The following is a 12,696-nucleotide window of genomic DNA, read 5'->3' as shown; positions in this document are numbered from 1 at the left end:
GAGGAAACAGCTCGCCTGGCTCTGTCCAAAGGTAACAAAATCCACTTATCCACTAATCCACTTATTAGCTCAAAATTAACACATTATACTTTGTTTGTTTATTCCGAACGAAAATCAAAGTGTAAAATCGTCAAGTGTGAAAACATTTTTTGGACGGTTCGGACTTTTGGACCAATTACATGAAGTTCCAACAGGCTATCATTAGAACCGGAAAAAGGAAAAAGGAGCTGCAGTAGCACATGGGGAGAGAAGGAGACCAAGTTTTTAACTGAAAGATGGTCTTACGACGTTATAAAAACTCAACTGGAAAAATTTTTACAGGTATTTTTGGAGTGGACGAGAGAATGAGAGGATATGAGAGGACGGGAGAGAAATGCCACCTGAAGATAAAAAACTGTAGTGTATATAGTATAATAATATAATATAATGGCAATGAAATGAATCTGTTCAGTCATTTTTCTCAATTAATTCAAACGGTGACAAAGGGCTACCCAACGAATTGAAACATACCGACGTCAGACTCACAACCATCAATGTCAAGACTAGGGACACACAGCCCACATAGCCAATGACGATAGAACGTAGGTATGTCATGTAAAGTTCTTTAGAGCGATCCATAATTGCCCTGTGAAACCAAAACTAACCGGATCAAAAGTATACAATGTAAGAAAACATGAACCTTGGGTCAGACCTTGGTTTGGACTTTCAGATGTGAGAAGGCCCTCTAACTAATCCTGCCGGGTCAAAGCAACAAAGCTCAGAACATTACCTCAAACTTCTCTACTGATGGAAAACAGATAGCAACACAGACACCTGTGGGCCTCCAGTCTGTGCTGACTGCTGGTCAACTCTATAATACAACGTCTGTATTGTACAACAGACTGTTTGATGTCTATTTGATTGCCCATGAAGACATTTAACCATATTTTAGGAGCACATAATGTCATGTTATTACAGCATCACATTTGACATCAGCGCCCATGAACACATTCACTTACCACAACACTAAGCATACTAGAAATCATCAAGTCGTATTTTACTTGTTGTCTTTAATGTCTATCATTACAGAACCACATAGTTCACTTCCTTTCACTCTGTATCCACTATGTTTTCCCTGTGTGGTGCAATAATTTTCACTCTGTGTGTACTGCACCCATTTTATTTGACTCCCTCTAACTGGTGAAGCCAGAAGTCACTAAACCAAAGGACATAGGCACTTGCAACCAATAGTTTTGTCTTTGTCCCACTGCACACTTTACCCAAAATACCATGTTTCTCAGACTGCTTGCCAACGCTACTTTGTTGGTCTTTCAAAATCACAGCCATAGCATTTTTATATGTGCATTCTAGTCTAACAAAAACATGAGTATGTGTAGAGATGTGCTATGTAAGTAGTTCAAACATTATCCTTTTCCCCCCTTCCACATATAAATGAACATCTGACATGCATTGACATAATAGGTCAGTGGATGTAAATAGTGTATGTACATCTTATACAAGGGCACAGGCCTTCATCTGTAGCTAAATGAATAGCCCTGTCAATAATTTATCATCTTAACCCTGTTTTCAGGCTTATGTATTCATCCTTTAATAAATAAATAAAACAGACAACATGCAGACATGTAACTACATTGTAGATAAGCCACAGAATAAACACTAGAATACCTTTAAGAATTTTTCAACTTAAATTTCATACATTTGTGTAGCCACATCTCCATTGTGTCTGTAGCCTTTACAGAGAATGCCCTTTCAGGTATTACATTATTGCTAGAATATCTCACTAGAGATATGATCTGCATGGTGTTAAAAGCCCCTGTGAGCCTTCCAACTCAAAACACAATTGGTTAGGTTTTTTTATCCGCCTGTCCTACATTTATTGTGTGTCAAACAATTTAGTGAACTGCCCAAGGCTTTGACTTTTTGAAGTTGCTCTTAATATCGTTTAATATCAACTAATGATATAGGTCAAGACTCATTTTGTCATTAATGCAAAACAGTTTTAAAAGATGCAACATAGCGGCCTGTTTCCTGCAGAAACATAATTTGCTAAACTAAACTGTCTGAAATAATTTAACCATCCTTGATATTATTGGAGTTTTTGCTCTCTACCACACAGTACCCGTGCACCACTGTAAAAAATACTCCGTTACTAGTAAAAGTCCTGCAATTTTTAAATCCTACTTCAGTAAATTAGGAAGCACTAGTTAGCATTCGTTAGGAAGCATAAAGTTAAAATGAAATCTATGACTGTTGATAGTGAGGCATCAATGCGTTGTAGCAGGCCGAGGTGGAGCGAGTTTGAACTACTTGTCCAGTGGTTCCAAACTCTAAATCGGAGGGGTCTTGAGATGGTTAATGGGGGCGGAGAGAAGAAAAAAACAAGTTTTTCTACATTTATTTGTATTTATTTATTCATTATAACTTTTCTCTAATCACTCCTTTCATTTTGTAAAATATTCTATAATTTGACTTCAACGTTATCATGTGGAAGTTATTTAAAAGAAACGGAACTGAAACAACAACTGCTTACAACTCATAGACATCTGAATTATGATAAGGGGCCTTGTGTAAATACTGTTTTTTTTGGAAGGTGTCACAAGACAAAAATGTTGAGGAGCAGCTGGTTTATTCTTTAATGTGTATATTTAATAAGCTCATCATATGTTTCTTTGTGTAAAATCTTAATCTGAAAAGAACAGTATAAGGTCCGAACTGTAAAAAATACAATATTTCATTTTGAAATGTAGTAGAAAAAAAGTATGAAGTAGCAGAAAATGTAAATACTCAAGTAAGGTACTTCAAAATTGTACCTAAAATGATGCTTGAGTAAATATACTTAGTTACTTTCCATCACTCAGTGTCAGTGTATATTTGTGTACACAGGTGTAAAGTTGTGTTGGTATCGTACTTGTGTGCTCCGTGGCTTGTAGGGTGAGCTGCTCTCCAGGTCTGCCAGGATGCTGGTGAGGGAGTCGATCTCAGCATCCAAACTGGAGCGTCTCTCCTCCAGGGTCTTCTCTGGTCCTTTCATCTGTGAACAAACATCACATATGCAGAACAGACAGTCAACCAAAAACAGGCTGTAATGACATCTAGTTAAGTTATTTCCACTAGCTGCAAAAGTTACAGACAGATATTCATCCACCACAGTGACGAGTAATTCTGTCTTTGTGCTCCCCTCAGACATTCTCCTGCTTTTTTTTTTTTCCACACTCCTTACACACACTTGGATTACAGTTTCTAAGTTTATGTTTCACCTTGACCTTCGACAATCCTTTTAAAAGCCACACATCAATAACAGAGACTTCTCTGTGAGAGAAATGCTGTGAGAAATAAGAAGCAATGTATTGTCTGAAGACAACTTTCACAACGCAGTGCACTATTCACCTCCTGCTTTCTTTTCAGCGCACTTGGATTTACAGTATCTTAGTCTTCATGCATTATTCATCACAATCTCACCCAGCAGTATTTCAAACAAAAAGGTCAATTCTTTAAAAATTAAAGTCAGATATTTTCATTGCCTATTTTAAGCACAACAAGATGATAAGAATTGCTCAGATTTTTATTTAACTAGTTTATTATCAGAGGAAGCTTTAAAAGCATCAGTAACAGGATCACTCCAGCAGTCTGAGACCTCACTGATTTATTTATCTTCATTTCTTTTCTTTCACCTCAGAGAAGCCAAATACATCAACACATGAAGAAGGCACAAAATATCTCAGCAAAAATAAAACAAATCTGGAAAGGAGTTAAAATGATATGACCATTAGTGACACTAGGTTTTCTACAAAATTCCCGGGAATTTCTCCATGGAATGACAGATATATTTTTAGTCTTCTGAACTATGCTGCAACTGCAAGAAGACTTCTTGCAATTGCCTGCGGGGGCTTTTGAGTTGGCTGGATCAGTGACTGCTTCTTATTCTAATGTTATGTGTTTGGATTACCTGTCACAATCTATTACAGGCAGGGCTTGCCTCCATTTAGAGCATAGCTGCTGCTTTAAAACATCTAAGGCAATCATGAGCGGGGGTAAACAAAGCAAAACACTAATGGCTTGTCTCAAATCAACAAAAGAAAAACAGGCTAACTTGTTTAACAGTGATAACGAGGAGGATGAAAAGAAACATCGCAGGAATGAACTGCATATCTTTGTGATGTGCTGGAGCTCGCGGTGTAGGGCTTCATAATGTGAACAACAGCCATGATGAGAGCTAGCTGCTTTTGTTTTTATTTCTCCTGATAAAGGTTTCGGCATTCACATGTCATGATCTAGACATCTCTCTCTCTGTCAAGGTGATGAAGACAAGAGAATTTTCAACCTTCCTCTGAGAAAATACAGTTTATTAATCATTGATTTATTCATTCGGTATATGTAATTTCTCTACTGAGGCACAGAGAGCCAGATATAAAGACATTTTGTTTGATATCTGTCCATTTGTCTGGACGGCACTTACAGTGGGGGGAGTTCTGCTCTGGCTGCAGGACACGTAATTAAGATACCAGTGGTATATTAAGAAATTAAGCTGCATGGCCAGGGTGCTTATACAGCCAATATGATAGCAGAGCAAAAAGTTAAAAATGAAAACAGTGCAGCACTTTTAAAACTAATTAGGCTTTCAATTCTTTATGTAATTCCAGGCTTCAAATATAATTCATTTCTACTGTCTAGATTGTTAAGAAGAACAGAAATGATGACAGAAGTGGTAAATGAGAAGGAGAAGTGCTGGTTATAATTATTATATAATACATGCAATGTCAATTAATCAATTAGTCCATCAACTGAAAATTACTTGATAATTGATTAAGCTTTTAAGTCACTCATTTTAAAAAAAAGTGCCAAAATCAAAGAGTGCCAATGTCAATTTGTTTCAGCCCAGAAATATAGAGACACTGGAACTAGCCTTTCACATTAAAAGGTCATTAGGTGCACCTTTACCTGTTTTGTTTTCCTGTTACTGCTTTGCACACTCAGATAAGGGCTCTTTTTACACTGCTTATCTCCACAGAGGCGTGGACATCACTATAAAAGCTTGTTTCATTCACAGAAGATACAGTTCATTAAAACATGCACAAAGATCCAACACATTCGCTGCTGCACTGAAATCTTTGAGTTGCAAAATTAAGCAGGAAGTTAAAATAGTCACTAACACACAACTATCAGCACTGAGACTGACTTATTTGAAACGGATGAAGGGCCAGATGTGACTAATCCATGTTGGATTCAGGTTTTTTAGTCAGATGTTTTCAAACTGTAACAGCACAATTTTATAGAACTTTCTAATTAAACATTTCAGTTCAACTTTGCACAATGAGAATGTTGGTGCATTAGTGTCTCCAAATAGAGTTAAGGAAGGATATGTAGTTATAACTCCATGTTACCTAACACACAGAAGAATGATCCCACACAGGTATATACTGTACATTTTAAATAACATGTAAATTCACAAAATGGACTATGGAAGAAATGATTTGAGTCAAAGTTTGGAGAGCCAGTGATGATAAAAACTCAGAAAAGATAACGTTTTTTTATTTCTAACTGCTCATCTGTCCTCTCTCTGTGCTCAGCCAGTTGATTGGCTCTGTTGATTGGCTTAGCTGAACATTCCCTTGGTTAAACAAAACCATGAAAATGAGAGATGTGACTGTCACTGCACCTTCCAAAACTATGAGAGTAGTTTACATAAAGGTCTTGACACACCATGAATGGACATATACTGCTAATTCCAGGGGTGCATTCTAATACTGTTTATGTATACAGATAGTGTGGGAAGAGTGGTGAATTTACACGCGTTGCATAACTTATTTAAATTATGTAACATTCTGTCTCCAAACTTACAAAGGGAGTATTCATTTAGGATAGAAAACTGGTCAGATCAAAATGAGGGGCTTGAAGAGGGAGATATTTTTTCTTCCTGCTTACACTGAACAAAGGAATGTGAAGCACTTGGAGGATTTCACAGCAGAGGTCAAGTGCTGAGAGTGTCAGTCGGATCTCAGAAGCCAGATATCCCGAGAGGGCCAAATGCCTGTGGGTATTATGACCAGCTAAACAGAGAAAAGTGACCAGGCTCCACCAATAGGTGTCAGCCTTCTATCCTTCCTGCATTAGAGCTCTCAGAAATGAAGAAAGTATGTTTGTGTGTGGGTCCTTGAGTTCGGGTGGCTGGCTCCAGGCAGCATCTGGAGCTGGAAGTCTCTGCAGTTGGCTGCGACTCAAAATGGACAGACAGTTTTGCTGGACTTGGTACATGAACTCAGTGTAGTGCTTAGGACTGTCTTTGCTTTCTCTGCTGACTCTTAGAGTGTTACTGACAACTACGCAAACGTGACACAACAACAGTTTCTCTCACCTGATAATCATATGAGTTCATGGGAGGAGGAGGGTAGGAACCAGGGGATGATGGGAAACCGGTTGACTCTTCCGCAGGTGGTGGAGGGGGAGGGTAGTCAGCTGGGACGGAGACATGAAACAAAAACATATATTAAACACTTCCCCTTTTTTTTCCTACAGTCAAACGGTCAAAAGTCTGGAAGAACAGACACTACACGAGTGAATTAACACACAAAAATGAACAAATATAGCTCTATTTTCATTATTTTATTTACATCTTAATAACTAGTGCAGAGTGTGAAAAAACAACAAGTAATGACATGGAGAAAATGCAAAACAAAGAATAAAAAAGCCCCAAATGAAACAGGGGTAAAAAGCAGAGGATAAAGTAAATCATATAAACTCCTTCAGTTATGTTCAACTTAAATATCTAAAGTGGTTGAAACTCCAGTCACACTAGTAATATGAAAGAACAGCTTTATTGTGAGACAAATGTGTTTTAGCTTGGGGACTTCATCAAGTTCATTTACTTGTTCTTTCTACAACATGTGTTGCTGGAGTTGTGACTGCTGGAGTTCTTCAGACTATTTTCCTTCTCTATGCACTGTGAAAGTAGGCAAAGTCGTGTCATAAATCCTTGCACTGCTTTCAAACATCAGTATCTAGAGAGCGAATGGTTCACATGATGCTTTGCATGGTCAAGGTTAAAAGTAGATTACACAGTGAAGTTAGTGTGCATGAATATATGAATGGATTTGACTGAGCTACTGCACGCTAATGAGTGGGAATGAGCACACACGGGCCTGTTCAAGTCCATCCATTTAAAAAAAAGATGCACATGAAACTGAAATTCTGCCCAAAAGCACACATTAAAGTTACATTTTAAAGTGTACATAATTCTTATAGATGATTTTACGCCTGTATAATTAACATAGGCAATTTTTAAAAGGTCACCAGTGTTTACATTGTGCACTTTGTTCCAAAGATAAAATGTTCATCACGTTGTCATTCTGCTGTAAACTTTGCTATTTTTGTTTGCAGATGCTACAGGAGACCAAGAAAACATTGTAATGGGTCAAATTTAAAAGTTTGTTTGCAATTCTAGACATGATGTTAGCTACAATAGCCATGCTAATGCTTCACTTTAAGACTTCAAACATAGGTTTAAAGCTGCTGTCATCTTTATTTTTATATCAACAATGGATCAAATGACTATGTGTAATGTGAAAGTGGTTGCTCACAATTATGAAGCCACAGATAGTATTCCCCCAACTCTGCAGTTCCTCTCAGCTCTGCAGAGCTTTATTGTGTCTTCAGGCTCTTTGCTTTGGTTATACGGCCCACAACTGTAATGTTTTACTCTCACCGCTTTCATTGGCATCATTTTTACACTAAGCTGTACACTACCTGACAAACAATGTTAGTGACTAGCTGGTGAACATAGTGGTGCATTTAGCAGCTTAAGAGCCAGATATTTCCCTCAGTAGTTGGTGGAGATCAAACACAGAGCTAAAAGGAGAGTGATTATTACACCTACATTTTTCAGATGACCAGAAACACGACTTCAAATAATTGTTAATGCTTTATCTGCTGGATGCATAAATAACCTACTGTTTTCTAACAAGTTCGCCATATCAATTATGAGGTGATACATGTCAAAGCTCACAGCCTGTTGTTGCGGCCCCATGTGGCCAAACATGTTACTGCAGGTTTAAAATAACACAATACACTTTTAATCTTATATCATTTTTACCTCTAATATACAGGGCTGCTCGAAAATATGGATATATTTAGTGAAATTTGTTTTTTATTGTTGCAACAAATAACTTCAGTTCAATTCAGTGCCATAGAGCTGCATTGCTCATTATAATAGTGACTTGCAATTCTTTCAAACGCAAACTCGGTGCACTATATTTTGCAACTCATTCGCATCTAACTGATTGTTATGACATGGGACAGCATTTAAGGAACCTTGACATTAAATATTAAATGATGAAAATGTAGTAAATGTAGATATCCATATTCCTCCAATAGATGTTTGAAAGATATTATGTGGCTGACAATGTAAAGACTGACTAATTTATAGCCAGTATGACTTTTCTTAACATCAACAGCTGTGCAAGATGCTGGGAAATTAGGATTATTAGGAACTGATTCATAAAGAAAAAATGATCACAGACTAATTTATCATAATTTGTCTCCACAAATTTGTTTGAAGTGTAAAATCAAATCAGACATTGGAAAGAGGTACTACAGTTCACACAAATGAGAGAGAGAGATGGAGTGAAAGAGACAAAGAAATGGAGCCTCGTCATCCCACGTCAACGGATTGACACACATAATTGTAGCAATTTGGTTAACTAAGAAGTACTAATCTGGAGTAAGCATGCAGTTTTTTTTTCTTCCTGAGATTGGAAATGTAAGTGTTGTGTTACAAACGGGTTAGACAAGGTGTTTGTTCTGCCAGAGGAGGAGAAACAAGCCAAATTTGTAGTTCTAAAGTCCACACTAATCCAAGGATTGCATCCAACCACATGTTTCAGAAAGGATAAGGAGTTACGTGCCAAATTAAATTCTGATTTGGCTTCTCTCGGCACAGGACTTAAGACTGAATCATTTGACCATGTACTTCTAAGTACCAAACCAGACATGAGCTTTGCAAATTAAAGGCTTTTATGAGACGTAATGGGAATTTGTTCCAATGCTGAGACTTTGATGAGTCCTGTTCAGAAATTCCATTTGCTTTCCATGGCTTTTATCTGTTTTCATTAGAATCTAATTGATGTCATCAATGTAGTTTATCCAAGGCAGCTGACCAAATTAATTAAGCGTGGTTTTCAGTTGCCTCGACAAAACAGCCTGGAAAAAAAAAAAAAAAAAAAAAACAACAACAGAGAGCTAATCTAGCATGGTTAAAATTGGACACATGTCTGTGTCTTGAGCATTACAACATTTCAGAAATTGTGAGCATTGCATTAAACATTCCCTCTGGGTGCTTGAGGCCTCCATGTGAATTGTTTATATAATAACCTTGTGACCTCCGCTAAAACTCCAGAGTGTAACAGCTCCTCTAAACCTCTGGGAGAAAAAATAAAATATGCTGTTCGACAACAAGGCTCTGCCCCGGTCCTCCCTCCCCTCTTGCCCTAGTACAGATCCTTTTTGCCAGAATACAAGTCACTTGTAACTTGTGGCTTACAGAGAATTAAACCATTAAGTTTCATGTACATTCCTCTCGAACATCAAAGATGTTTTGGATTTATCATTTCAGGAAACACAAGAGCTGTAAATGTTTCAGAGATGCATGTTTTATTGAAAGGGTCTTAGAGTTCTGTATGTGGAACAGTGGAAAGCAAGACTTGTAGCTGGAATAAGGGTCATTAAGCATCTTTGCTGAAAGGATCTTTCTGGTTATTTTCACCCTCAACCTTATTTTCCTAGTATCTGTCATCATGCCAATCATTTAGGATTGAAATGTGTTAATGTGCGGTATAAAACATCATTACTGGATCCAGTTTGTATTCTCTGTACTCCTTCCATGCAATACCACTCATAAACGAAAGCACTCAACCTTGAAGTAGCTTGTGGTTGAATCAGGGTCAGCATCATGAAGTCTTTTAATAGAGATCTTTTAACTTGAGTTGCGTGTAATGTTATAGTTTGTTTTCATAATTCAACATTCCTCCATAAGAGAAATGATCTGACTGAAAATACATAACTAGCATATACAAATTTTAACAGCTGTGGCTGAACAATTATCACACAGCCAAAAGCAGTTAAAGTTGCAACTTAAAGGCACCCTGTGGAGGTTTCTTGAAAAACAAACAAAAGTTATGTTTGCATTCAGAGTGTCTCAGCAAAATGCATTATGCATATCTACAAGGTATAGCAAACATGTGGAATGCATTTCCTTCCTCATAGAACATTTGCAAAGCTGATTTTTTGAATATTTAAAATTCTGAGGGACCCAATCAAAAAAGCAAACTCCACAGGGTAACTTTAATTGTCAATCATTCACACACTTCATTCATTATTTTGCTATGCCATTCTCACATCATATTGGATAAGCCTAAAAGGTTTGTTTTGTCATGTGAGATGCAACAGCAAGTTACACTGATTGCATTACTGTAAAAATAACCTAATTACAGTACACTGCTAGTTTGGTGTCAAGTGACCTTATATGACCACAAAAGCTTTTTGAGGAACCTTTTTAGGAACTTGGAATAACTTCACCTACATTTCTATGACCACAGGAACCTAGTTCCAGTTTTGGTTCCTGGGCTTAGGACCCACCCCACAAGGTCCAGAAAATATCAGGGGTTTGCAGTACTGGACATCAGGGCCTAGTCAAACACAAGCCTCAAGACTGATCAAACATTCTGCACAACATTCATTCAGACTGTAAGCATGCACTGGTTGTAGCCAGTATCTCTTCTAGGACTAGGGAGGCGAATTAGGTTTAACATTACAGTTACTGAATGTAGTCGAATTACAGACTGGTCTAAAAAAAGAGTGAGATAAAGAGTGTGAGAGCGAAGAGGAGAGAGAAATTTAACTTCACGTTATTTTCTAATTGTTTCAATAAAGAAAGAAAGAAGAAATTAGAGAAAAAAACCCTCAGTACATCATCTCTTCTTTGGAGACGTGTCTTTCCTGTTTGGTTTTCAACCTCCTTTTCCAAAACATGGAGGTTATTTCAAATTTTGCAAAATGGGTAAAAACAAACCAGAAAACTGACATAAAAATCTAAATGAAAACCTTTTTTTAAAAACACAATTTTCAGTGCAAATGAAAATTGTTAAAAAAGTGTTAGTGGAGCTTTGAGGTGAGATTATTTTGTCAGGTCAGTGTGTTGAAGATGAGCTGCTGCTGTCAGCAGGAACGCTGCTGTTCCAATTGCAGAATGATGGTATTGTGTCATCCCATCCTCAGCTCCCAGGTCGAGTCCAAACTAGCAAGTATGCCAGTCTGAACTTGGTGTACTTGGTGTTTAATACACAGTCTAGCCATATACTATGTTTTGACCTAGTCTTGTTTTTTCATCAGAATAATTTTCTGAGCTGTCTTTACCATAAGAAGACCTTGTTTCAAGTCCACTGCAGTGAAACAACTCTTGGATGCACTGGCACATTAAACTTAAAAACTTAAAAATCAGTTTCTTTTTAGAATTTTTTGGTGAGGATCTGCAGAAAGGATAGGCTTTATAATTCTGCCATTTCTTTTAGGTTTTCTTGTCTTTTATGTGTAATTATTTTGTTTCCTCCCCCACCCCTACTTCAAACCTACTACTTGGACGTACTACAAGGAAACCTCACTGGCTTCCCACCTACCAACACAGCCTACTGTGTTTACTGAAAAATACAACCTAGCCACAGGTTCCACTGTTGGAAATCAAACCCTGGGTCTCTGCGGTGGTCACCCATGCACCCAAAATTTCTGCTATTTTCTAATTCATCAAAAAAATCAACACAGGTTTGAGCATAAGCACTTTTCATTCTGAGGGTTCTGGGGGAGTGCTTATGCTGTCATGCTTTAAAGCAGTGTGAACTAGGCGGAGTGAGAGCGGCTTCTGTGCTGTGAATGAAGCTGGCTCCATTTGTGACAATAGGGAGTTGAAAGCTCCAAGTGAGCACTAATGAGAGAAGCAGCAGGAATACCTACTTAATACGACAACTTCCCCTCTCTTTATTGAGCAATTACTTTTAAGTAGCTGCTTTGTGAACAAGGAATCCTAATCAGTGATTAAAGTTATTTAGGAGGCCATAAGAGGTATAATTGGTTATCCGGTACTGGAGCATTGTTAAGGGGATGATAAAAGGGTGGCAATGGATCCAGCTGTGACACTGAGACTAAAATTAAACTTTGTTTTTCAAGTAAGTGATACATTTATAAACACTTCAAGTACTGTATATGACTAATGATTGCTACCTATGATGGTTTCATACTGCCTCATATATGTGTAAATGCTTTGAGACTACAGATTTTGTTGCGAAGTGATTCAGCTACCGAAAAAGAGAATTGTTTAAGTAGGAGAAAAGAAAACCTTTCCAGGTTGCAGATAAGTCTTTTTTAAGTTGTTTTATTCTGTGGTAAGGATTAGTATATTCTGTGGGGGAGGAAGACTGTACGCTGAAGGTTGAGCATATGTTTACAGATTTACATATGTACAATATTATCAGAGTTACACGTGTGTAAGCACCGGCCATCTGGCCTTTCAGGACTTAGGACAAAGCCTGGCACAGAGTATAACTGCCTTTCACATAATACATCCAACATTTCGGTGAAGGATAGAGTTTGCTGAATAGAGAGCAGAAGGGATGAAACTAAAGAAACCTCAAACACAGGGAGAGTTTTGTCATTGTA

The 12,696-nt window shown here is 37.6% G+C and overlaps 1 protein-coding gene across 1 annotated transcript in view; it reads right to left on the bottom strand.

Annotated features, from left to right (window-relative positions):
* The window catches only part of LOC121901160 (LIM domain containing preferred translocation partner in lipoma), a 136,625-nt gene that overhangs the window by 66,554 nt on the left and 57,375 nt on the right, over positions 1–12,696 (bottom strand). Inside the window, exons 4-5 of the mRNA XM_042417867.1 lie at positions 6,353–6,453; positions 2,909–3,031 (exon numbers count right to left, since the gene is read on the bottom strand). Of these exons, the coding sequence (XP_042273801.1) occupies positions 2,909–3,031; positions 6,353–6,453 (224 nt within the window). The remainder of the gene's footprint in view (positions 1–2,908; positions 3,032–6,352; positions 6,454–12,696) is intronic.

This window comes from Thunnus maccoyii, chromosome 7 (genome assembly GCF_910596095.1).
Source record: "Thunnus maccoyii chromosome 7, fThuMac1.1, whole genome shotgun sequence".
In the NCBI taxonomy this organism is placed as follows: domain Eukaryota; kingdom Metazoa; phylum Chordata; class Actinopteri; order Scombriformes; family Scombridae; genus Thunnus; species Thunnus maccoyii.
Note: the sequence above shows the minus strand (reverse complement) of the source record. Positions and strands in the feature narration are given on the sequence as shown.